The 26,065-nt window shown below is 52.1% G+C and overlaps 1 protein-coding gene across 1 annotated transcript in view; it reads left to right on the plus strand.

The window, feature by feature from the left end:
* Nucleotides 1-21,944, plus strand: part of IGSF3 (immunoglobulin superfamily, member 3) — a 70,200-nt gene extending 48,256 nt beyond the window's left edge. Inside the window, exons 6-9 of the mRNA XM_009323908.1 lie at nucleotides 12,497-12,907; nucleotides 14,663-15,070; nucleotides 20,430-20,861; nucleotides 21,633-21,944. Coding sequence (XP_009322183.1) covers nucleotides 12,497-12,907; nucleotides 14,663-15,070; nucleotides 20,430-20,861; nucleotides 21,633-21,883 — 1,502 coding nt within the window. The 3' untranslated portion in view covers nucleotides 21,884-21,944. The remainder of the gene's footprint in view (nucleotides 1-12,496; nucleotides 12,908-14,662; nucleotides 15,071-20,429; nucleotides 20,862-21,632) is intronic.
* The last annotated feature ends 4,121 nt before the right edge of the window (nucleotides 21,945-26,065 follow it).

Below are 26,065 nucleotides of genomic sequence, written 5' to 3' on the forward strand. Positions count from 1 at the left end.
GTTGTTGACAGTAATGAAGGTGGGAGGAGGGATTGGGGGGGGGTGGCGGGGGGGATGATAGGAGCAGACACCAGGGGTGTTGGGCTCCTTGTTGCTTTTTTGCAAGCCGGGCTATGGCAGATTGATCGGCCTGGGAGCCGTCGAGCAAACAAGGCAGTCAAGCTCTTCATTAGAGCATTAATTAGCTTCCAGGGGCTCTCCAGGGGCTGCTTCGTAAAGTTTGGTTTATTAGGAGCTGTCAAGTTGAAACCATCGTGGAGGGGGAGGGTGGAGGCTCCTCAGCTGGCCTTGGAGAAGGGGGAGGCCTGTGCCTGAACCTTGCTTTGGGTGCAGGGTGGGTGCAGAGCGCTCTGCCGCCCTCCCGCTGTCCACAAGAAACCACCACTGACAGCAGCCTGGCGGCGTTGGGGTAGCAGTGACCGGAGATTAGGAGCGGAGAGCAGAGGACCCTTACCTCTTGGTCCAAGCCCCATCCCTGGCAGCCGCAGAGAGGCTGCTCAGTATCCCGCTCGTCCTTCCCTCTGAAGACTTGGTGATGGTTGTAACGGCACAGGCTGGGGACACTGGGAGGACGAGGAGGGGATGAGACAGAGGAGAATTGGAAAAACAGGCTGCTTTATGGCACGCTTAATGTTGGGAAAGGAGGACCGATTTTCAAACAATTGCCAAGACACTTGCCTAGGATAAGGAGAGGCTTTCCCTAACAAATGAAATTCAGATGTTACTGTTAATGTCTTTCTTCTGTCTCATTTCTTAGTAACATCTGCGTGTGAGGAATCCTCTCATGGATGGATACAAAAGATGCCTTTTCTACCATGGGTGTCCAGTGGGGTACTAACCTCTCCCAGACTCTTGAATGGAGGCTCAAACAAGTGTTTTCAAGGGCCACAAAGTGCCTACTTAAAAACCTGACACTTTTTGCTGCTGGCAGCATCCAGCAATAAAGTTAAACAAGGAAAGCTAATGAGCTGGAAACTTCCTTACAGAAGTGGTCTGGAAACTTAGGTTTGCTGTTTGCTTGATCCCAGAGTGGTTTTGCTCTGTAGAATAGCACTGCTTCCCTGCTTTACAGCTACCTGCTCCATCTGGCAAATAGTTGTGCTCTTGCTTGAGTGATGAAGGAGTTCAAGGAGTGCTCAGGAGAGACAGGAGGCTGTTCATCAGCAGCCGTGACTGTGGCGCAGAGTAGTCTCCTCTCCGCTGGGTGCTCGGGGACTTGCCCCTTTCCCTTCATCACCGGTGGGGTAAAACCTGCTGTTCTGCCTCAGAGCTGCTGTTCTTTCCTATGGGCTTCCAGCACACTGAACAGACAAAATTAAAGGGTTCAGTGTTGCGTGACCCAGGACTGTCCCCTTGCGTATACCTGCATTAGTGACCCAGCTGGAGCCCTTTTTTCTTTTCCAGTTAGCATAGGTGGGTTTGCTTCCTCCACCTCGTACCCCTGGTAGTCTCCTACCCTTGCACGTTTGCCCTGGGGAGCTCTGTCCCTACACTTGCCAGATCCCCTGGGACAGCTTCCCCACTTAGACTTGCTGCTGCCTCCTTGGCACAGTTATTTATCCCAGGCTAGCACCCCGGGGTGCTTTTCTTTCATGCTTAGCCATCACACCCTGCTCCCAGCATCCCTGTCCCCCATCTTCTCCATGTACCGTCACTGTCACACACACCCGAGAGCCTCCTCTTCTCACTGCTGCGGTGGTGCATAACATACCCTCCAGTGTTTGGGCACTGGTTTGTAAATACAGATTTGAGGTGGGGTTTCACCCGTGGGCACGCATCCACATGAGGATGCTCTCCCTGCCCCGCTCCCAGCTGGCTGGCCTTGTCAAGCTGGCTCTGGTTTCACAGTCATGGGTATCAGAGAGGTGCTCCGCCGCATCACTCAGCTGGGCAAATCTGGCCCACTGCAGGTCACACGTGGGCATGAGGTTACATTGGTGTCAGCGGAGCCGAAGCAACCAGAGCAAATGCCGTCTTGATCCCACAAAAACATTGCCGTGTGGAAACGAGCCCATCAGTGTGAGCAGCAGGGGAGGGAGCTGGTGCTGGACGCACTGCAGCGTTCCCGACCCCCTGCTGGGGATGCTGACACTAGCCTTGCAGGGTCCGAGCTGTGTTTCACCTCCCCCTGCCTTTGGTTTCCCATTTGGGAGCAGTGATACTTGGCTCCTCTGCAGGTTTGCCCGTGAAATGTTTCTGTCAGAGCCACGCGTGTTGAGCTGACTGCAGTGTTACATTCAGGGCTTCCTTTGGGGCTTTAGCCTGGAAAATGCACCCAAGGGCATAACCTGAGAAGTTGGATTTTAGATGTGTGAAGCATCTCGGATGCATTTCACAAGGGTGAAGGGGGTGGGAATGGATCCTTGCACCTAGTCGGATCCTAACCCAGCTCAGCCTGCTCTGTGTGTGCCCATTGATCTTACTGCAGGCAGTCTTGCTTTTCAGACCCCAAACAAGACTGACGATGCCAGGAGACCTGGGCTGTATTCAGAATATGCCGCTCTGTTCAAATTAACTCTCTTCAAGGTTACTTTTTTAGGAGCAATTTTTTCACTTCAATTTCAAAGCACTCTCTGCTTCTCTCTTTGATATCTCCTGAGTGGTTTTCCACTCCCATTTGCCGCATGCATATACCGAACCATGGTGTCAGCCTGTTTGCAGTCTGTGCACATGCAACTTCTTTGATGTTGTCTTGAACGCCTTCTCTCCACATACTGTAGCTTCTCATCGATTCCCTGTTTGCTCTCCTTGGACTAAAATACTCTGCAGTGAACAGTACTTAGACGTTGTCCAGCTGTAAAGCTTTGTGCATCCCTCATGTCCTTGAAGTCTTCAAAAGCAGAGTCAGCAGGGGCAGCCCTTGGGGGAGAGGGAGCACTGGTGATGAGCGGGTTTCCAGCCAGGTGTTAACCACCGTTCTCCTTCCCTGGTCCATGCTTGGAACCTCAGCCCCTTGGCTGCATCACTGGTCTCCACAAGGTGAGTGGCCTCAGGGCCAGCAGGCTCAGTGCTGCAGCAGCACAATTTTTCTCTTGCTGCGTTCTCAGCAAGAGAACGCAGAGCGTTCTGGGTACCAGTCAGAGTGGTACCCAGCCCAGGTGTCCCTCCCAGCATGCCTGAGCAGCAGCTTTGGCTGGCTGTCCTTGCAAATGGGACCTGTACCATTTTTTCTAGCTTCTGTATCACATGGGATGCTTCTCCTGGGATAAGAAACTACATATTCCCCATCAGCCCTTTGCACAGATAGGCCGTGTCCTGTTTTGGTTAAACATTGGAACAGGCTGCCCAGGGAAGTGGTTGAGTCACCGTCCCTGGAAGTATTTAAAAAACGTGTAGATGAGGCGCTTAGGGACATGGTTTAGTGGGCATGGTGGTGTTGGGTTGATGGTTGGACTTGATGATCTTAGAGGTCTTTTCCAACCTTAATGATTCTATGATTCTATGAGAAGAACAGTGCTGAACAGCCAGGCAGAGATGGCCCAGCCCCAGTTACTGTAAATCCCCTGCTTCTTGCCTTCATGAGCATTGGTTCGACTGATGGTCTGTGGGTGTATTCTGCTGGTGGGACACAGCTGGCTGGACACAATGGCTTTGCTCTTCAACGCAACAGTGACCTGCATAGCCAGGTGGTGCAGCAATGCCCCCATAAAGAAAGCAACTTCCGTGAAATAAACCCAGCCATTTCTTCTCATGGTGATTTTACCTTGTGAGATTAATACCTCTGGGTCAGCAGAATAAACAAGGACAATTTTTATCTGAATGCTTTTCCAGAACCTTAGTTCATAAGAAGCTGATTATTTTGGGGTTTCTACCTGTTCTGACATTGGTCGGAGACTAAATTCCTGGGTTCACTGAACCTGCGATCTGCTTCCTTACAGCAAAATGGCAGGCTCCGGACATGCTGAACCTGTGGCTCAGGGTCTTTTATTTTAACATGTACACATAAAAGTTGGCTCCCAGGGCCATCTTATTTACTTAAATAAGACTTTTGGGATGCTGGTAAAGAAAATTCCTACACTTTCCCCTGTCCACTATAACAGAGAAGCAGGGAGTCCAGATAATGATGGATCTGTAGCCCATCCTGCTGTAACTCTTCCTCTATCCTTAAGAAGTTCAAGAAGACAACTTCTTGAGAAACGACAGATGGCTCATTTTGCTTGGTTGTTCTTCCACACAGTAGATGGATTCGTCAGTTAATTAATGGAGCGAGCGTTTAGGGTGCAGGTGGAGCTGATCTAGCACTTGTTTGCACAGAAGGAGGTGATCCTCATCCCTGACGCGTGCTGCTGGCTGTGTGGTCCTGTCCCATTCCTTGTGCCAGCATTGATCCCGCTGTGCGCTAGCTCAGTTTACTAAACCTGCAGAAAATTAACCCGGTGGAAAGGAATAGTTAAAGGTGAGTGGAGTGAGCTAGCTCTTGGATGGATTCAGTTTGATCCTTCTCAGGGGACTTCATCTTTGCACGGAGGGTAGCACTGACAACCTGGGGCTGGCAAGGCTCGTGAGGGCAGCATCCAAAAGGTCTTGTGATCCTGCCTGAGGTCTGTCTGGAGAGCTTGCTCTCTGGATGGCAAGAAAATGGCATTTCATACCACCCTCAGCATCTCATCTCTCTCTGCGTAGCAGCCAGCTTTTCAGCGGTAGCCACTGAAAATGCGCAAGTCAAATACAGTGCATGCAGAAGTCAGCCGTGCGCTACAGGGTGCAGTTGTACTCTTAGTGTGCACCTACACAAACTTTCCCAGGTTACAGTAGTACAGTGTGCTTTGGGGCATGTGCCTGTGCTTGGGGCTCAATTTTGGACTGAGGCTGTTGAAATGGGTGATGGTCAGCGTGGATGTGCACAGCTACTTAAGTACTCAGCTCATTTTGCTGCAGCAGCAGGCTGCGAGGCTGGGGAACATCTGCACCTGCTGGGCTACAGACTTTGCTGCAACTTGCTGAACATATTGAAATGCAGGTCACTTGGTGGTTTATTCCCGGCCTCTTTCTGTCCCTGAGAGGAGGTGGGTCACAGCCAGCTCTTAGGCTTGCTCCTGGGGCTGGGAGCACCCACCAGTCCGTGCTGCGGGAGGTATCATTTGTGACATTCGTATAAGGAACTGTAAGTTTGGGAGAGAAGTGTCACGTAGCTGATTTTTAGCAAAACATGAGCAGTACATGTAGGGAGGAAGAGACCAAAGGCAGACAGGCTCAAGCCTCTCGAACCCCGGGGGAGTGAGGGTAGCATTTGGGTGGCACCTGGGGTGATGCCAAGGGGCATGGCCTGGGTGGGTGAAGGCATGCCCGCTCCTTCCCGCTCCACGCAGGGGCTCTGCGAAGGGCCATTGCACCGTCTCTCCAGTGGAGTCGGGCAGGGCAGAGCGGAGTCGGATTAACAGCCTGTCTGATTGCAAGCAGACAGTAGTGTCCCTGCGAGGGGGGAGGGGGAAAAAAGGTGACCCACATCCATCTAGACTAGCAGTCAGTCAGTTTGGTGGCTTGTCCAGAGACCAATCTTCTCTATATGAGAAAGGAGCAGCATGCAAAAACGAGGATTTAGCCTTACGAAATTAGTAGGCTAGAGAGGTTGCAGGAAGGCCTGCAAAGATAGGAAAGCTCCAGCTGCATCTCTTTATCGCTATTGCAGACAGACCTATATTCTGCTTTTGTTTGCATGTCCAACCCAGAGCAGCCCACCTGCAACCAGGACCTGAGCGGTTTGGGGACTGTAGAAACTTCTGGCATTGCTCTGAAACCAGTACTGCTGAAGGTCAAGGTGGCAGGTTGGTGTTCGAAGTCGAAGCCTCAGCTCTTTTGTCTGCCCGCTTGGGAGGGGGCAGCAGCTGAGCCTTCCTCAGGAAAGGGTTAACGTTGTCTCTCTTTCCCATGGAGCTGCTCTCCCAGTAATTCAATCATGTCAGCCTGTTTGCAGGCAATAAATCATTGTTATAGGAACACTACAGTAAAGTGACAAGTTAATAATGGCAGTAATAATGGCAGGCAAAGTCTAATGCTATTTCCCTTTCTCCTGCTCCTGTTACACCAGCAGCCTCCCATGTTGGCTAATGCAATTTGCAACCTCACTAATCCAGTTTCAGAAGGAATTGTGTTCTGTTAAAAGAGAATAACAGGAGTCGGGAGCTGTGCTGCCATGCTCCTGCCATCTCCGGGGAGGCTGCCCCGGCGCTGGAAGTCTTTGTCTGTACTTTGCTGTGATTTCTATGCCACGGTTAAGCCTAATGAGCAAGGTCCTCCTAGGAGCATCTCATCTTCTTCCCTTTTGCGAATGCCTTTCCTCTGATGCCTCTTCTCTGAAAGGGCTCGCACATCTTTCCCTTTTGAATATTGGTTTGCTTTCAGCTAACCCATTAAACTTGAGTCACCCACCCCTCGCCATGCTGAGTCAGAAGGCTGGCGTGTACTTGCTTGACTCGCATTGCTCCAGTTCCCCACAGTCATTAACGCGAGTGTCCTTGCAACGTGTGTGGAGGTGGAGGAGGCTCTTCAGCCCTGCATTGTGGAAGGGAGAAGGGCTGGTAGAGGTGCCGAGCGTTAGTGCATGTCTAAGCCTGTGGCAGGGCAGTGACCCGCACATGGGTCCCTTGAATCCCAGGCAACCATCCCCAGGCAGGAATTTGGGCACTGACTGCTTTTTGGGCCCTAGCAAGGGAAATGATGAGGCACCTCTGGGTTGTGACCACAGGCTGAGGGGTCGGCTGAGTTTGTGCCAAAAGCCCGGCCAGTGCCCTTCAGGGTTGTACGCTGAGGGTGCTCGGCAGAGATGGTTGCAGGAGGAGTCGCCTTGGGGCCATGCTCCTGGAAATGAGTGTCTCCTGATCGGCCTGCTAAACCCCGTGTGTACTGTTAAACCATGTCTGGGTTCGGGTTGGGTTGGCCTCATTTCTGCTCCCCCCCCAGTGAAATCCTGACGGAGGCTTTTAGAAGTAGGACATTCCCCAGGAAAACTTTTTGCAACATTTCATCAGTTCTCTCCAGGCGAGAGCATCTTCTGGAGGAGCTCTCCCCAGAGGGCAGCAGCCTCCAAAGTGGGACACCACCTCCCCACGACTGTGACAGGGCTTCCTGGGGACTCTGTGAGCTGGTGGTGGTCGTCCTCCTGCCCACTCCTTCTGAGTCGTGGCCACTTGCTCGTGCGGAGCTGGCTCCTTCCCCGGACAGTGGCCCCCTCCTCCTTCGTTGCAGGGCAGCATGCTGGGGTTTTGCATGGGGCTTTTTGGGGGGGGAGGCTATCTTCAGCTGCAATTAAACATCACCATTCCCAGGACCTGGTAATAGTGGCTCCCAGGTGGGAAGTGAACTCCTGCTGTTGTATTTTCTTGCTGCCTACAAGGGAAGATGATGTAAGGAATCTGAGACAGAGCATCTTTTTATCACAGCATTTTTAGGTACAGATTGCAAAGTGCTTTGGTAAAGGTAAGTGTTGTAACCCTTGCTTGATGATTAGGAAACAGAGGGGAGGGAGCCAAGTGGCTTCACCGTGGCAGCGAGTCAGCAGAAAAGCTGTGAATCACTTCACTGCTTGTGTCCTCCTCCTCTGATGACCGCTTTCCCTTCCCCCCAAATATTTGTATAACTGTGCTTACCACATGCTCAGCTTGAGGAGACCGATTGCCTGCCTGACGGTGGGTAGAAAACCCCTACCATATACATCAGCTTGGAGAGCACCTAGTCATGTCATAGCCTTCTGTGGTTGTAAGGTGTGTCTGACCTGGTCCCCCAGCCCAGAGGTGCAAGCTTTGTGGACCAGAGGCTGCCGTAGGTATCCTGAGACAATGTGTGTCCGTGCAAATGAGTGGGGACATTTTCCTCAGCCTGGGATTTAGTGCAAAGGGACTGTGATGCTGGAAGATGGTCTGTGAAGTGAGGTGCTTAGCAAGTGTATGGACTTGCTGTGGACACCTAGCGTCTTTCCCAGCCTCTCCACCCTAAGAGGCATGTTATGTTCCCCATGTCCTGGCCAGGCTTCAGTGTGCAGCATCAGGTGTTGAACCTCCCGGAGCTCCTCCAGCAGATGTGGCGGGATGCCCTCAGCGGTCATGGAGAGCATGTCTCCATGCCATCGGAGAGTTGATGTCTTCTGTCCCGGCGCTGCCTGCAGGGCCCCTGCCCGAGCACCACTGGAGAGTTCAATGCCTGCACACATTCTTCACACAGGTTGCATGGCTTCACAGGGGCTGGGAGACCAGGTTAGCTTAAAAAAAATAGGAGGGTTGTAACCATGACTTGTTGCCGGTGTAAATTGAAAGCCTTAATAGTGTATGTAGGGCCAATTACAGTACATCAAGGTATAATATCCTCTTTACTGGCACCCTCCAGGGAGCCAGGAGACATTGTGGCAACAGGATTATGGTTTGCAGATGATATGCACGATAACTTCACCTAGACACATGCACCTGTTTCCCTCACTAAGCAGATGTTCGGGAGGCTGTTAAGAGAACATCAGCTTCTTGACAGCGCAGCAGAAAATGCCATGTAACCATGCCTGTTCACATCGCTGCGCCCACCGCCTCCGCTGCTTGACAGAGGGTTGGAGCACCGAAACCCCAGCCCCTGGGGCAGACTGGATCAATTCAGCATTTGAAAGCCGAGCCCTTTCGTGGCTCTCTGCCCAGGCAAATCACCAAGCCGGGAAAGGGAGTTTCCCCCATGTCAGGAGGGCGAGGTTTGGCTGGCTCAGTGCCTGGGGTGTCAGTCTTCTTGCAATCTCAGTCATGCACAAGCAGCTACAATCATTTCCGTGTCATGCAGGCATCTTTAAACATGACCTGGCAAGCTGCACGGGGCATAGCGAGACCCGGTTCGCACTGGAGCAGACTTACCACCAGGTTGGAAAGAGGTGGACTCCCTGGCGTTGCATTGTACTGTTACCATCACCATCACCCTGGACCCCTAACTTCAGGATTTTTTGTTTGTTTTAAATCATTGTTCCTGAATGCAAGATGACCCTTTTGGATTAGTTTGCATATCTGTGAATGGTGGCTGGTGGTTCTCCCTCCTCTCTTCCTGTGGGAGAGCAGAAGTGCGAGCAGCCCCACAAAGCTTCCCGTGTCTTAACCAGAGTGTGGGCAGAGGATCTCTGCCCTGCATAAGCAAGCAAACCAGCCTGCAGCCCAAAGGTGAAGCTGCCCCAAGGTAACCTGTGTGCCACAGTGTTTCCAACTCGGCAGTTTTCAGCCTGTGGTCTGTAAAAGCTGTGAATTATTTCTATAGGATCTGAAAAAGGTAATGAAGAAAAGGTAGGTGCGCATTTACTATGCAGGAGCCGGTGCCTGGACGGGGAAGCATTTGGTGTTCACAGATTGGAAAAGACTGAGAATGTCCTCTCTAATTCTGTGGGAGGGAAACAAAACCTGCACTTTCATCTTCCGTGGTGTGTCTCCGTTAGGAAAATAAGTCATTTTAGATGAGAAGTGCATTGGCAGGGGTGTCATTATGTATCACCGATACCTCTAATCTAGACGAAACTGCACATGGTGTTACAAACCTGTGTGAGCATGTGCAGCCTAGCAAAGGGAAGACCTGTAATTCCCTGCCAGGGCCTGCTGCTCCCACTGGTATCAGCAGCAGAAGTGATCATCTCATTAAGATTTGGGGGACTCCGTGCACGCGTGGGCAAATTCCTGAACGCTGGCTGCAGCGGCTGCCAGGGAGGGCTTGGAGGGCTGGGGTGTGCATGTGGAATTTAAGATCTTATTTTTGCTGGAGTTAATAAGATTTCTTCCCCATCACCCTCACCCCCACAAAAGAAGACATCTTCCCAAGTGTCGAATGGAAGCAGGAAGAGCTGCACGGAGGCCATCCAAGAGCCCTTGGATGACCTCAGGGGCCCGTGCTGTTTGTACACAGTGAGAATTGCCGTGATTATGGTCCAGGAACAAGCCCTCACTGCTTCAGTGAAATACATCTGTCACGTGCGAGGTGCAGGTTGGTCGCCCCAAACACCAGGCTTAGAAATACTCCGTGCACGTCCTCCTCATTTTCATCTCCTGAGGTGCTGCGATGTGGGAAGAGCACTGGGAGGGATGCTTCATCTCAGCAGCTCTGGTCTGTGCATACTCTGGCTTGCTCTGTGTGTGTATGTGTTGATATTGAGCAACCCGCCACACGCAGCATGTGTATATACTGCATTTTAATAGATATAGGGCTACTGACTTAACATACATGGTTGCTATAGTAACAGAGGTTTCCTTAGTAACGGTTGCAGAAAATAATCCAGTACCAATTAAAAATAAACTGTTTGGAAAGGGGGCTGGGGGAGAAAGGAAACTGCTGAGAATCACCTTCCCCTTCACTGGTTCATTTCCCAGGGACTCGGAAGATTGACTAATGCTTGAAATAACCTTTCTTAACCAACAGTGAGCCAAAATGGTGGGATGAGTGTGGGTGGGGTGGCTAAGGCTGCCATCCTGAAGTGAAACAAAGGGAAAGGAGTGTGTCTGGGGTACGGCAGAAATACAACAGGGTGATGCTAAATCTCTCCATTAGGTTGAAGTCCCCAGGGAGGAAAATCAAGGGACTATTTCCCTCCTTCCCTTCCTCCACTGTCTGCATGCCATACCCATAACACAGCTATCGAGTCTTTATTAGCATACTGATTAAAGCCACGGGCAATCCAGGCTCCAGGGGAACATCTAATGCATTACCAGGATGCCTATCTCAGATGCTGTGTTAGAGCAGAAAGTGTCGCTGTGGTGGGAGTTCCTCCCTCCCATTTGATGTTGTTTGCCTGTACCCGTGGCCCCATCGCTCATCGCTTGTGCTGACAGGCATCCAAGACCCTGGGGCCCAAGGGAAGCTGGAAGCAAAGCGTGATGCAAAGCGAAGAGCCCGTGCCTTGGTGAGAGAGAGGAGACAACGTTGCTTCCTCGCAAACACAGGATGCGTGGGACGGGTTTCCAGGGTGCGGATGGGCACAGCTCCCCTGGCAGCTTTCAGTTGTTCGTGCCTGCGGTGCCACACTTCTGTCATGCCACTCGTGCTCAGGGTGCTCGCTAGGTTTCTTTCGTTAAGAGATTTACCGGGTGTCAGCAGAATCCCTTCACCCAGCAGCAAGGCAGCATGCCCCCTTTCAGAGGAGAGCTGCCATGGGAGGCAGCAGGAGAGGTTGGGATGGGCTGCGTTGGAGCAGGACTGGGGGTACCCCACCTTCTGCCCCTCGGCTGTTGAAGACCCACTGGTTGTCAGGACACCCTTTATAAGCCATGCCTGAGCAGCGGTGCTCACCATCGCAGGGTGCACCGGGAAGGGGCTCTGCTTGGAGGGGTGCTGAGGGGACCTGCTGCCTGCTGAACCCCCTCGTATGCTGTCCCCATTCCTGGGAACCTCCCCCGCCTTTTCCTGACTATGCTCCGATGTCCTGGGTAATGTGTTGTGCTTCACACTCAGCCTAGGGCTCATCCCTTTGGGTTGTCAGATCTGGGCATCCTGCATCCTCGCGTTGGAGAGGAGGTGCTGGTTGTGCAGGAGAGGCGAAGGAGGGGAGATGGTGGCAGAGCTGCTGGGAGGAGTGGTGTGTCTGGCTGGGAGCTGCTCCTCTCCTTGGGTCTGTAGCCAGCAGGGCTCCAGGGCATGCCAAGCACAAGTGTCACAGGAGGGCCCTTCGTGTCCTCCCCTGCAGACAGAAATGCCCTGGGTCAAGGCTCGGGTGACAGGCAGAGCCTGAGCACACGCAGTGGGGGCTTTATCTCCTGCTCCTTCAGGGAGAGAGGAACTGGAAACTGGTGTGTCTCTCTCCTTGCAGGGACAAGAGCTAATGACACCACCGTGTCATCCTTGACGCTGTGTGACCACTTAACTACCCACGTGGGAACTGCAGTTGCACTTGGGAAGCCGAGGGAGGTGACATGCCTGTGGCTTGTCCCAGGCTGTGCGGTCCATGGTGGACCTGGAGCCAGATCTGGCTGCTGGAGCAGAGCTTGCTCCCTGCTGATCCTTTCCAGTCTGGTGCTCTTTCTGCTTTTCCAGTCGTGCCTGTGTTTGCTCCCGTAGCTATTGCGTGTCTGTGGGTTATGTGTCACTGAGATGGCTCAGTAGTGACATGTGACAGCAGTAGTTTTGTTTAATTCACTTTTCCTGGAAATGGTTTCCTCTGGAACTGGTCAACAGCTCATTGCCCTGAGGTGCAAGTCGTATGATTTCACCATGAAAAAACCCACTGAGTTTGGGTGTAGTCTTCTTGCTAGATTTGGTGCCTTAGACTGCGGTGAATTAAGAAAGGGAATCTTTTAAAGGACAAACTGTGAAAAAGCAGCCTCTTCCTGAGGGACATGGTGGGAGGATCCAGGAGTAGAGCAGGGGCTGAAAGAAGAGAGAAGATTTGGTAGGAGGACATCTAAACGCCTTTGTCTTAAAGGTCCAGTGCAAGTGGGACCCAGGCAGGAGCAGCCATGCCTGCAGTTGGGGGAGGGCTCTCTGGTCCTCCCCAAACCAGGTGAGTTTCTTTTCTATGTTAATGACCCACTTCTCCTCATCCTTCTCCGTTCCTCCCTCACAGTGACCAAGCTGCAGGTGAGCAAGTCGAAGCGGAGCATCACTCTGGTGGAGAACCGGCCCATCCCTCTCAACTGCTCCGTGAAATCCCAGACCAGCCCCGACTCGCACTTCGCCGTGCTGTGGTACGTCCACAAGCCCTCTGACGCTGATGGCAAGCTCATCCTGAAGACCACCCACAGCTCGGCCTTTGAGTATGGCACCTATGCGGAGGAGGAGGGGCTGCGAGGCCGGCTGCAGTTCGAGCGCTCGGCGTCGGGGGGGCTCTTCAGCCTGACAGTGCAGCGGGCGGAGGTCCGAGACAGCGGCAGCTACTACTGCCACGTGGAGGAGTGGCTGCTCAGCCCCAACCACGCCTGGTACAAGCTGGCAGAGGAGGTGTCGGGGCGGACAGAGGTCACTGTCAAGCAGCCAGGTACCATGTGCCGCGCCGGTGGGGTCCTCTTGGCATCGGCTCTTGTGCACCACTCGTGAGCTTGCCGAGCTTTTCTGGGGCAACAGGGATCCTCTGCTTTTCTTTCCACTACAGCCTTGTCACCCTCTCCTTGCAGCCTCATGTCTGCACGTCCCTGCACGAAGAGGGACATTTTACCCCTTTGATGTGACCCTCCTCCATTTAGGCTGGGTTGTCATGCATTTCAGTGTCCCCACATGAAGGTTGTTTGTCCCCCATGATCTAGAGGACCACTGTATCCAGCCAGGTTTCTTTATTCTCAAGAGCATCATGTAGCAAGAGTGTCGACTAGCGACCTGCTGAGAGAGAACTGGTGTGTTGCCTGCCTGGGAAAGCATTTTTATATTTTGCACACAGCTTAATTTTAGTCTGTGCCTGTATCCTGGCAGGCACAGGGAGTCTTGTCTCTTTTCCCTCTGCGCTGTGCACATGAGATGCGAGTAACGAGTTTAATGAGGTGGGGAGCTGGCTGCCAGGAAAGGAGAAATCTGCTCTGCTGGTGGTTTCCGTGGCAGCAGACATGACTGGTAAAGGTGGACTGATGGAGGAGCTAAAGACATCCCCCACGAGCTGGGGACAGAGCCCTCATTTTGTGCAAAGGGGGCAGGCAGGGAGGCAAGCACTACCTCTGAGAGCAGCCTGGACCCCATGTGCTGCTGAGGCAGAGCACCGGTACTTCACAAGGAAGCCTGCTTTGTCCCCGCTTGCTCCAGGTGCCTGTTTCTGCAGGATAAAATCCCTCAGGCAGGAGGGATGTACCTGGCTAGCAGGGCTGGACTAGGATGCTTAATGCGTTTTCTCTGTCTGGATTTGGCTGGCTAGACACAAGCTCTGTGGATAAGGGTGCGAGAGGGATATTGAGTATGGTCCTCGGCGCAGCTTTGCCTGGTCACGCAGGGAGCGCAGCAGGCTAGAGCGTGCCGCTCACTGCCGGTCCCAGCTCCTCGTTTCTGTCTGCGAGGTCCTGAGATGGCTGTGGGGGGGTCAGGGAGGGGGGAGCTGTGATCTGCCCCCTCCTTTGCATCGCCCACCTCTCTCTGGGAAGTACTGTGCCTGTCACTTGCTGCAGCGGCCGTACCAGGGAAGTCCAGACTGTGCCCCTGGAAAGAAATCGTGAAGGAGTTAGGATTGTACGACACGTCATTTCACATCAAAAAGCTGATTGCAGTCACCGCCCCGTATTAATGAAATTGTGGAGCAAAAACCAGGGACATTCCCAAGGCAGCAAAACACTGTGTGTGACTTTGCCCTCGTGACACTTCCCGTTTTGCAGTGGTGGTTCCCTATAATCAGCCATCCGTTCTCCGCCTTGCTTTTTTCCCTTTTCCCACAGCAGGAGGACTTACTGGTCAGGGTGTGACCAGGCTACTGCCCTGCCCCAGGAGGAGGAGAAAAGATTGAGGTGTGATCTCCCTTCACAAGGTGTCTGTGCACTTATGACCCCCTAGGTCCTACTGGGAGATGTGGGTTTCCAGTTCCCTGTGCTGAATGCAGCATTGTTGGTGGCTAGCCTGAGATTTTCAGAAGACCCTAAAAAACTCAGCTCCTATTTTCTTTTCCTCCTCTTCCCCCCCCCCCCCCCAGTTTTTTTCCCTTCCTTTCCTCATTTCTTTCATCACACCCCAGGATAGTGGCCATGTGGGAAGGGCTTGTGGGGAGACAAAGGACCCTTGCAGCCCTCCGTCACCTTGCATTTCTAATGGCCTTTTCCCACAGATAACCGCCTGCAGGTGAACCAGACCCACAAGAACATCACGGTGCTGGAGAACCAGTGGGTGACCCTGGAGTGCCTGGTCAGCAGCCGAACCAGCCCCTCGTCCCAGCTCTCAGTGGAGTGGTACGTCTGGCGACCGGGACACCTGGAGAAGGAGGCGGTGGCCCGGCTGAGCCGGCAGAGCACCCTCCGCTACGGGGACCAGGCAGCGCTGGGCGACCTGCGGAGCCGGCTGCACCTGGAGAGCCCGTCCCTGGGACTCTACCTCCTCTCCATCCAAAACGCCACCGTGCGGGACAGCGGGGCCTATGACTGCCGCGTGGAGGAGTGGCTTCTCGACCCCAGCGACCGCTGGTACAAGCGGGCAGAGGACCACTCCGGACTCATCACCCTCACTGTCAAGCAGCCAGGTGAGGAGAATCTCATGCCAACAGCTTTGAGCAGTACTCTGCCCTCTTGGACCGAACGCATGAGTCACCATCTGTCTGTCATCGACAGCGGGTCCAGGCAGAGGGCAGGACTGCTGCGCTACAGACCATGCTGATGCTTTCTTGCATGTCTTCTTGGGTGCACCCTTGCTTTTCTAGAAGGAGCATAGAGCAAGTCCTGCAAACACAGCTAGATGGGCTTGGGATTTTGTCACCACTGCATCTGCAGATTTATTTTTTTACAGCACTTTTGGCAGATTCAATAGGATGGGCTTCTGATTTTATTCACATTTTGATTGAGAATGAGATGGGAGAAGCTATCTGTGCTTCCCAGGCATGCGCCCCAGGGGCAAGGTCCTTGCATGAAAAGAGGGCAGCAGAGGAGGTCGAGACCCTTGCTGGTGTCCAGGCAGTTTCTCACGCTGCTGCTCCCTGTTCTGCAGGTGAAGAAGCAGATGCGGGGTGTGCAGCTCCAAGGGTTCATCTGTCAGTTGGGATGATGGCTCAGGCTTCTTGATAGGGCAGGAGTTGGCTATAAGGAGCCTGCTTCTATATGGACAAGGGAGTACTTACAGGCTTCCTGGCCACCCTCTTGCTGGTGATAGTGGTTCAGGCATAACCTGCTGCTTAACACCACCCTTTTGGCCGTGCCCAGACACAGGGAGGCAGGCATCAGGGATTGCTGCAGGTGCTCCTTGTTCTTTTGAGGATCTAGTGGGGAAAAAAGTGCTACAGAAGTTCAATCCGGGGAGGAAACTCCAGTTTCAAAGGGTTGTGACTAGAGTAGAGCAGAGCAGAGTAGAGCAGAGCAGAATAGAATAGAATAGAATATTTCAGTTAGAAGGGACCTACAGTTATCATCTAGTCCAACTGCCTGACCACTTCAGGGCTGACCAAAGGCTAAAGCATGTTATTAAGGGCATTGTCCAAATGCCTCCTAAACACTGACAGGCTTGGGGCATCGACCACCTCTCTAGGAAGCTTGTTCCAGTGTTTGACCACCCTCTCGGTAAAGAAATGCTTCCTAATGTCCAGTCTGAACCTCCCCTGGTGCAGCTTTGAACCATTCCCCTGTGTCCTGTCACTGGATATCAGGGAGAAGAGATCAGCACCTCCCTCTCCACTTCCCCTCCTCAGGAAGCTGTAGAGAGCAGTGAGGTTGCCCCTCAGCCTCCTTTTCTCCAAACTAGACAAGCCCAAATATGTCTACTATGTAGACATAATAATAACTGAAGACAACTGAAGAAACAAAATGCTATTCATGCTGTATGACTTGAAGGGAAGTGCAAATACGTACATCTTCTTGTAGACACTCATATAAGCCAAATTGTTTTTGCAGGGTCATCTTTAATACTTGCTCTTGTAAAACCCTGGGTTTCAAGAAGTCTCAAGATTTCTGTGGTTTAGGTTTCCTCTTGTTCATGATAGTTTACAGTGGTGTTTTGCATGATAGGTGACTGAATTATTGCTTTTCTCTCTGGGTTGGTGTCCTCATTCTGGAGGTAAAGGGGCTGGTTTTGGTTTTAATCAGTAACAGTCTCGCCCTTTTTTCTTGCATATTTTTCAAATTAAGTAAAATATATATGATGCCACATCTTTACACTAAGCACTTCCAAATCTCATTAACTGCAGCTTAATAAATGTTATCCTGCTATTGGTGCTACTTGATTTCAGGGAGGAAAATACTTACATGTTTCTAATGCACACAAATTGCATTTGGATACAACATATGACCCTGCATACTCAGGGTACAGAATAATCGCTAAATAGCTCTTTGCTCTGCTTTTCCCCACCACTGGTGACTGGTTGCCAGATGTAGCCCCATGTAGCTACACCCTTTGAGCCCTGCCCTTCAGCCAGTTCTTCACCCAGCGCACCATGAACCTCCTTGTCTCACATTTGGACATCTTCTCCAGAAAGATGCTGTGAGAGACAGTATCAAAAGCCTTACTAAAATCCAGAAAAACAACATCCACCACCTTACCTACATCCACCACCTTACCTTCATCCACGAGGTGGGTGACCTTATCATAGAAGCATATAAAATTAGTTAGACAGGACTTTCCCTTTGTGAACCTGTGTTGGCTGTGCCTGATGACTGCATTATTCTTTAAATGCCTTTCAATAGTACCCAGTATGATCTTCTCCATAATTTTTCCAGGAACTGAGGTTAGGCTAACAGGTCTGTAGTTCCCCGAGTCTTCCCTCACGCCCTTCTTGTAAATTGGAATAACATTGGCTAGCTTCCAGTCAGCAGGGACCTCCCCTGACTCCCAAGACCTTTGGATGATGATCGAGAGGGTCCTGCCGTAACATCCGCTTGCTCCTTCAGTACTCTGGGATGAATCCCATCAGGCCCCATGGACTTGTGAACATTCAGCTGAGACAGCTGGTCCCTTACAATTTCAGTGTCCACAAATGGAAAGTCACTGTTCCCACACCCGTGGTCCTCCGACTCAGGGGACCGGGCAGCCCAAGGTCTATCATTAGTATTGAAGACTGAGGCAAAAAAAAGCATTGAATGCCTCCACTTTTTCTTCATCCCTATTAGTCAGGTGACCATCCTCAACAAGCATCGGTCCAGAGTTTTCTTTAGAGCTCCTCTTGCTATTAACATACTTTAGAAAGTCCTTCTTGTTAGCTGACACAACACTGGCCAGTTTCAACTCCAATTGAGCTTTGGCCTTATCGTGTCTTCTCCCTGCATATACAAACCACATCTCTGTAGTCTTCCTGCGAAGCCTGACCTTGCTTCCTGGAAGGTCATACAATTTCATCTCTGAAAGGAGGCTCAGGGGAGACCTTATCACACTCTACAACTACCTGAAAGGAGGTTGTAGCAAGGTGGGCATCGGTTTCTTTTCCCAAGTAACCAGTGATAGGACAAGAGGAAATGGGCTCAAGTTGCGCCCGGGGAGGTTTAGATTGGACATGAGGAAAAATTTCTTCACTGAAAGAGTGGTTAAACATTGGAACAGGCTGCCCAGGGAAGTGGTTGAGTCACCATCCCTGAAGGTATTTAAAAGACATGTAGATGAGGCGCTTAGGGACATGGTTTAGTGGGCACGGTGGTGTTGGGTCGATGGTTGGACTTGATGATCTTAGAGGTCTTTCCAACCTTAATGATTCTATGATTCTTCCTCTTGAGCTCCACGAGGAGTTCCCTGTTCAGCCAAGCTGCTCTTCTGTCCCGCTTGCTTGACTTACGACACTGGAATTGCCTGCTCCTGTGCTTCTAAAAGGTGGTTCTTAAAGACTGACCAGCACTTGTGGACTCATAAGCCCTCAAAAGCAGATTCCCAGGGTACTCTGCTAAGTTTTGTCTGTTTTAACAACAGATAAGCTGCAAGAACAATTTACCTTGGAAAATACGGATTCTCTAGTTTTTGAGGCATATGACTCAAGATTAAATGTTTTAAAGGCTGTAGGTCAAACAGTTATGGTCCTCATTTGCTGGGTACTTTCCAGCATGTAAAGCAACCACTCTGCAAGTACTCCTGTGGTGCTTTATGCCTGCCCGTTCCAATGGGGTGTCAGCCTCATAACTCTGCAATGGAGCTGGCAAAAGGGTAGGATTCTGGAAAGGTTTTAGTGGTCATTCCTGGCAGAGAAGATTTGTACTGCGAAGGAGGAGCTCTCTCAGGGGACAGCACAGCCCTTATCCGCCAGGTCCTTGCTTAGGAAACTTTGCTGGCCAAGGTGGCTTGAGCAGAGGCCCCCCCTGCCCCCAGGCAATCCCTGTACCCTGCATGTCCCCACGGTTGTAAGTGCAGCTCTTCATCCAGGCTGAGAATTTGCCAGCCCTGATGGAGGGGGGAATGAACATCAGGAGAAATCCTTGAGGCTTGTTTTGAGTTGCGGAAGGATGTGGAGTGGGAAGAAGAGAGGGAGTTGGGGGTGCACTAATTCGAGATAATTTTTTTCTAAAAGTGCTTTGTTGTTGTTTGTTTTTCCTTCATAGCAGCCAGTACTTAACAAAATGACTAAACTTGCTTGTGACTCATGTCTCATTAGTGAGGATCTCCATGCTCATCTTTTGGGACTATAATCATGAGCAATGGGGGAAAAAAAACTCTCAGCACCTTCAGACAGCAGTTGTCCTCTTTCTGCTTAACCTGCTGAGGTGGGGGAGTCTTTGTGTTGGTTTTGACAAGCCATTTCATTCCCTTCCTCCTTTTTACCTCAGTAGTCCCCAAAATCTCAGGACTTACCTCATTCCTGTTTCTGCTCAGGAGTCTTCCCGGGGAAGATGTTAACTGAAAACACTCGTGTTGCCTACAGCCTGAAGAGCTCTGGCCTTAATGAAGATTTTCCTTATGGGGCCATTTAAAAAGTGTCAGTCAGGTGGTATAATGGGAAGCCCCGCTGGGCACAGCAGCCCCGCAGCTGATGAGAGCTGGGGGATGGCAGCCCCCTCCTGCAGGGACACCCGGGGTCTGTGCAAGGGAGGGCTTGCCCAGCTACCTTCACTGGAGGAGAAAGTGCCTCTCTCTTCAGTGAGCTATCGGCTTGCCCTTCCTGCTCAGCTCCCGCATCGGAAAGGGCTTTTTTATCTTTAAATGAAAGCTTAGATCTGGAGTGATTGCGATCCCTGGAGTATGTGTTCCCTGGCAAGATGACTAAACCAAATGTTAATTGCTCTTGAAGTCAGCCTTTAATCAACTCATCTTGGGTTCTGGCCACTGTATCTCAGTTAGGTAAAAACATCTCTTCAGCCTTGCAGCAAGCACTAGAGGGAAAAAAAGAGAAGGAGACTTTTGGAAGCATCCTTGCTGTGTCTGTGTTGAGGACATCTCCATGGAGGAGCCTCTTACCTAAATAACTTCCCAAATTGCTGGGAAAAAATCCTCCCCTCTTCTGTCATACTGATTTTCAAGTCCTGTGAGCACTCTCAAAGAAATAAAAAATAAGCATGGAGTGCAATGCTCTTTGCACCAGTAGCTGGGGAGTAGTAGTACATTGCTCCTCAGCACACGCACCAAACCTCGGTATTTCCTGACAGGTTCTTGTAGCGTGTCTGGATGAGCTACAGCAGCTCTCTCCTCTCGCGTGCATGCCCATTAGTTGGTGCGAGGGCCTGCATGGGCAGGGTGGTAGTACGGTGCTTGCAGCCAGCTCCAGTTTGACCCTGCACCAGGCAGTGTGGGGTGAAGTGAGGATGCTGCGCCTGCAGGATTGACCACAGAGGTACCTGTGGGACTTGGCAGGCTGTGTCAAGCCTTTGGGTTTTGCTTGGATCGCGCCCAGCACCGGAGTTGTGACAGGCAGTTTGCGGTGGGGCAGGGTGGCTTTGACGATAGCATTTTGCTCAGCGCTCACCTCTCCCCTTTCGTCATCTCAGATCCCACCTTGCAGGTGGACACGGCCACTGCCAACCTCACGGTGCAGGAGAAGGAGTCCTTCCCGCTGGACTGCAGCATCCTGTCCCGCTCCAGCCCAGAGTCCCACTTTGCGGTGACGTGGTACAACCTGCGGGCCAAAGAGGTGGGCGGCCATGCGGAGGAGGAGGAGGAGGAGGAGGAGGAGAGGGAGGCGGTGCTGAGCGTGGGCCCCGATGCCATCTTCAGCCCCGAGGCCAGTCGCTGGGAGGGCCGCCTGCGCTTCCAGAGGCTCTCAGCGGTGCTTTTCCGGCTGACGGTGCTGCAGGCAGGCGGTGCTGACACGGGCAACTACTCGTGCCGCGTGGAGGAGTGGCTGGCAGACCCCAATGGCGTGTGGTACCGGCTGGCGGAGGAGGAGTCGGGGATGGTCGCTGTTCACGTGCAGGATGCAGGTGAGAAGAGGCGAAGAGCCTCGTGGGGGTATGGCCCTGGCATCCCCTGCGTCTGTGGTTCAACCAAGATAAAAAGGCCAAGGAGTGAGTGGGACAGGGTCTCGCCTGCACCAGGGCAAATCTGTGGTGCCGGTGCTTTTCCAATCAGCTCGGTGGCTTGTAGCCCAGCTCTTGGCTTGCACATCTGCGCTGCGCTTAGCTCTGTGCTAGGGCTGCCCATCCCACAGCACTTAGTGCCTGGTGTGTCCCAGATTAGTGGGGGCGGACAATGACCTCCACTGGTGTTTAGCCTTTTCCTTTGAGAAGCATCCTGGAAGTTGGCTTAGCTCTGCACAAGGGCACAGGCTGTGGCACAAGGGTCTCCTCCCAGTAACTCTTGAAGCCATGGGATGGTCTAGAGGCCCCAGAGGTAGCTGAGGTCATGACAGTTTTGTGGGCCCTTAAGGGAGAGACCCTGGGGTGCTGCCTCTGTGTACCACCACTGAGGGAAATGATGCTTTGCAACGCTCCCTGCTTTATAAGATATCAGAAAATCCACACCAGGGAGGACTCTCTCTAGCACTCATGAAACTCTTGGGAATAAAGCCAAAACATGCCCTGCAAAAGCTTTTTTCTGCTGCTCTGTTTACCAGTATTGGTGTTTTTCTCAGAGCCTCACTTCCTGCGTTGACACAGATTAATGAGCATCTGGTTTTTATGTTTCTGAAGAAGTTTGTAGGCCATGCATTGCAGAGAAGCTGTGAAATGTGACCGTCCTGTGTCTCTTTCCAGGCTCCACCCTGCAGTCTGTCATCTGCTCCAACGACGCCCTCTTCTACTTTGTATTCTTCTACCCCTTCCCCATCTTCGGCATCTTGATCATCACCATCCTGCTGGTGCGGTTCAAGAGCCGAAACTCCAGCAAGAACTCTGAGGGCAAGAACGGGGTCCCCTTGCTGTGGATCAAAGAGCCTCACCTCAACTACTCTCCCACTTGCCTAGAGCCACCAGTCCTCAGCATCCACCCAGGAACCATAGACTAAAGAGGCAGAGGCGCCTGGGGGGACGCGCAGAGAGAGAAAGCAGAGACACACTGGGAACGCTAAGGAACAGAGTGTTTTTTGTTGTTCTTGTTTCATTTGTTTCAGTGTCTGTGTTCCGGCGCAGCGGCTGAGCTCTGCGGAGCGCCCAGCCAGCGGGGACAGAAAAGTCCAAGGCTTTCTCCAGCACCTGTGGGAACACACCCCATCACCCCAACAGACGGAGGGTCCCTGTGCGTGCTGTACATAGCGGATGTTCCTCTCGGATTAATTTTGTTCCTGTCAGTTGCTGTCCTTTGGGCCGTTACTTTTTTGTTGTCATTTCTTTTTCAGTCACTCCAAGAACTGTAGGCTTCCCCCACCCTCCACACAGCGAGGAGTTCCCAGGGGGCTTTTGGTCCTGGGACGATCTTTGGAAGTAAATGTATATGTTTTCCAAAACAGACTGTGGTTTTCCTCCTCAGACTCGGTGCCACAGTGAAGAAGGTCTTTTGCCAAGGTGCGCTGAGCTAGCTCCTCCCTCTTCCAAAGCCGACAAAGCCAGGTCCACCTCCGGAGGGGGTTAGCTGGGCTATCAGGAGGTTCATCTCAAAGGCTGGCTATAGCCTCAGCATCTTCTTGCCTTCGTCTTACAGTTCTCTCAGGAGGGGGCAATTCACCTTTTGGGAGCGTTCCCCCCATCTTGGAGAGACTGAATATTCAGCGCGCTTACGGTCAGGACAAAAGCAATTTAGTTTGTCTCCAGGAACTGAAGAGGGGATGGAAGGAGGACACCTGAAAGCCCTGACGTTGTTGGTAGCAAAGAGGGTCCTCGTATGGTCCTCTGGTCCAGCTTACCAGAGTCGTGCTCCTCCCTGGTGTCCATGCTGCCACCTCTGACAAGGCGGGTCCCCTCTGTGCCCCAGTCAGCTGGGGACAGGTGGCTGGATCCAGTCTCTGAAGACTTCAACGTGACCAAAGTAATGACTCTAGAAAGGGGGAAAGGGGAAGCTCCACAAGTCGGGTTCACGGCCCCTGGATGGTTCAGCCAAGGAGCCCAGTTGCAGCCACGCAGCGGGGACGTGCAATTAACCACCTCGTGTCACGAGTTTCCCCACGGCTTGCACTACTTCTGGCGCGAGCTTGGACAAGGCAAGGAGCCTGCACCGCATCGGCGCCCTGGGGGCTTCTCTGTCCCCTTGGGCCAAGAGGAATCTTCCCCTGCATGTGTGCGTGCATCTGCCGTTTTTTGGTTCCTGGGGCTTTAGGAGGGGAAACTATTCCTCCGTAAGCTCCCCTCCTGGCAAAGTCACCTGCTCTTGTCATAGGCAGTCGCTGTGGCAGGAAATGCTGTTCTTTCTGTGAAAGATATGGCTCTCGCAAACCAAACCAGGGCTCTCTCTGTGTGGGGCACCTGCGCTCCAGTACCCCGTAATGCCAAGTATCCCTGCCCTGTCCTGTGGAGGAAACCGCCGCCTCCCCCATACGCCCGAAGCGTTATGTCTGGCGGAAGAAAATGTTTGCCAAAAATGGCCTTTTGTTGTCTTCCTTGATGTCTTCCTGGCATATCCGGCCATTTATTTTTTGCAGCATGGCTGAAGCCAACCGGGGTGGATGGGCACAGCCGCAAGACCCCCCCTGCCTCGTGAGCGAGAGGTGCCATACCCACAGCCACCGTCCTCTTCCGGAGGGTTGGACTGCTCTTTGTGAAGAGAAGGGGACCTCAGCAGATGCTCTGTAGCACTAGTCGGTTAGACCCTGATGCCTTGATGTTTCAGAGGCGGCGAAGCCTCAGGTGGCAGATCTGCACTGCACATCCTCTCTCCTGGCTGGGAGAGGACCCATGTGGCTGCAGACTGTCCCATGCTGGGGCATTCGAAGTCAGCCACCTCTGCTCCTCCACCAGAACGGCATTGGTTTCTTCTTCCGCTGGGAAGCCCAAATTTCACTTGTCCCTCTGCAAAGTCTGCCTCCTCGAGACGTAACTGCTTACTGGCTCCAGCATATGCATAATATGATACTCCTATATATATATGTATGTATCACACACACACACACTTGTCTTCCCTTTCTGGATAAGGCGTCTGCAAAGAGAGGGGTGGGATGACAAGTGAATGGAAAGGAAGAACCGAGGCGCAAACAGCAGCAGCCGCAGCCAGTGGGTATTGTTTCGTAAATGTAGTATCTCCTGTATGTACTGCTCCCGGGCAGGAACTGCAACTCATTTCAGCTTTAAAGGAAAAAAGACAAAATGAAGTCGGTGGGAGCCATTCTTTCCTGGGAGAGAGCACTGTGCTGCATCCAAGCCATGCTCCTCTCTAGCCTGTCTGCCCCGTAGCAGGGCTCTCCTGGAGGGCTGTCCTGTGGCCCCGTCCCCCTGGCCGAAACAGGTCCCTTCCCAGCCCGGCGGTTCCTGCACCGAGCCCAGGCTTTCCCGGGAAGCGGCTCCCACAGTGGTCCCTGAATGTACCTTGTTGGTGACATTTCTCCGTTGCTCTGGCAGTGTGTTGCCCAGTCTCAAACTTCTGTTTTTATAAGGCAGACTTCCTGTAACGAGTTTTAACACGAAGCTTTTCAAACCACTCTCTCTGCTGTAACTTTCTGTAACAAACCTGAGAAGAAAGAGAGATACCCTATCCATGCATGATGTGGAAAAATATTTGGGATTTTTTAAAAAAAAAAAAAAACAACTTTGTACTATGTTGCACTAAAACATGTTTTATACAACACACCTGAGAGCTGTAGTAAACTGTGTTGAAATTGTGATTCCTATTGCTGGTGGTTTTTGTCAGATTTGGGCTTTTGTTATGCCTTTATGCGCACTCCTTCCATAAAGGTGGGCTGAACTCCTAAGCCCGCTCCCCCTTTTAGGCAGCCTCTCCCTCTCCCACCACCCCTATTCCCTGATGCATCAAGTCTCCTCCTGCCTTGGTAGCGTATCTCCTCTCTCTTGCAGGCTGGAGCTTGCAGACACCTTGCACCCTCTGGCTCTTCATACTTCTCCCTTCCATCCTTTAATTCATCCCGTAATAGAATATAACATTTAACAGAGGCATGTCAGGTCTATTTATTGAATGGGATACACCATTTTTTAAATCGCTCTGAAAATAGTTAAGTACTTTGCTGTGTCATAGTCTGGATTTGAAGAAAAAACATATTTTTTATAGAATTGTCCATAGCAAATGTTAAGCAAATCATCTTTAGTGACCTTGATGTAAGCAGAATAATATAGTTCACTACAGAAGTTGCTTAAGTTGATGTAAAATGCAACCTTTTAATTCTCATGACCCACTTTTACCTGGAATAAGGGTTTGGTTAGTAGTCTTGAACTCCCCCATTAACTGAATTTGGGAAGTAGCGTGATACATTCTTACCTGTATAGCAAAAGTGCTGTGAAATTGTGCAAAATGCACTGCCGACGCAGCTGTCAGGTTGGGTTTGGGTTTTTTCATTTAAAACAAAAAAAAAAAATCCTCTGCTAAAATAATTGTATGAGAAAACTCTGCTGTCCCCGGACGCAACTGGCTGTTTGCTCCCCCCACCTCTGGCAGGTTGTCTTGGGCTGTACCTGCTATAATCTCTGTGCTAAGGAGCAGAGGTTTTAGCTTTACACATGCCCAGTGCTAGATGGCAAGTGGTGTCCCCGGCACTCCCCGTCAGCAGTACAGGGCGGCGAGCGTGGGCTAGCCACCATGGGTTTGCTGGGAGGCATCTCTGCGAGCCCATGCACGCTCCCTGTGGCCAGGCCTGCGTCCCTGACCCCCTCCGGCATGCTCATATGGGCAGGACCCTGGTTTGGGGCAGCTGGTGTGGGTTTTGCTGCCTGTCCTGCTGCTGGATCGTGGCTAGCAACACTGCAGCAGATGCTGCTGCTCCCCTTGGGGACCAGACGATGGCCCCCCGCCATGCTGACATGGAGGAATGTCTCGAGGCTCAGCTGCTCAAGGGACATGTGCACTGTTGCGTGCTCCCATCAAACCCCCTTGTAACTGCTCTCCCCCACCCACCGCCCGCAAGCCCCAAGCTGCTAGCTCCAAAATGGCCCCCCCACTGAAGCCAACACACACAAACAGAGAAGAGCAGGCCTGGCTCTGGCTTACACTTGCGTGCTTTAATCCAGCAGGTTTGCAAACTGAGTTTGCAAAACCTTGAGCGAGGGAGGGGCGGCAGGTGGGGTGAGGGGGGCCCCGGGGGGGGCCGGCGGCC

The sequence above is a fragment of the Pygoscelis adeliae genome, unplaced genomic scaffold (assembly GCF_000699105.1).
Source record: "Pygoscelis adeliae isolate BGI_AS28 unplaced genomic scaffold, ASM69910v1 Scaffold124, whole genome shotgun sequence".
Taxonomy (NCBI): domain Eukaryota; kingdom Metazoa; phylum Chordata; class Aves; order Sphenisciformes; family Spheniscidae; genus Pygoscelis; species Pygoscelis adeliae.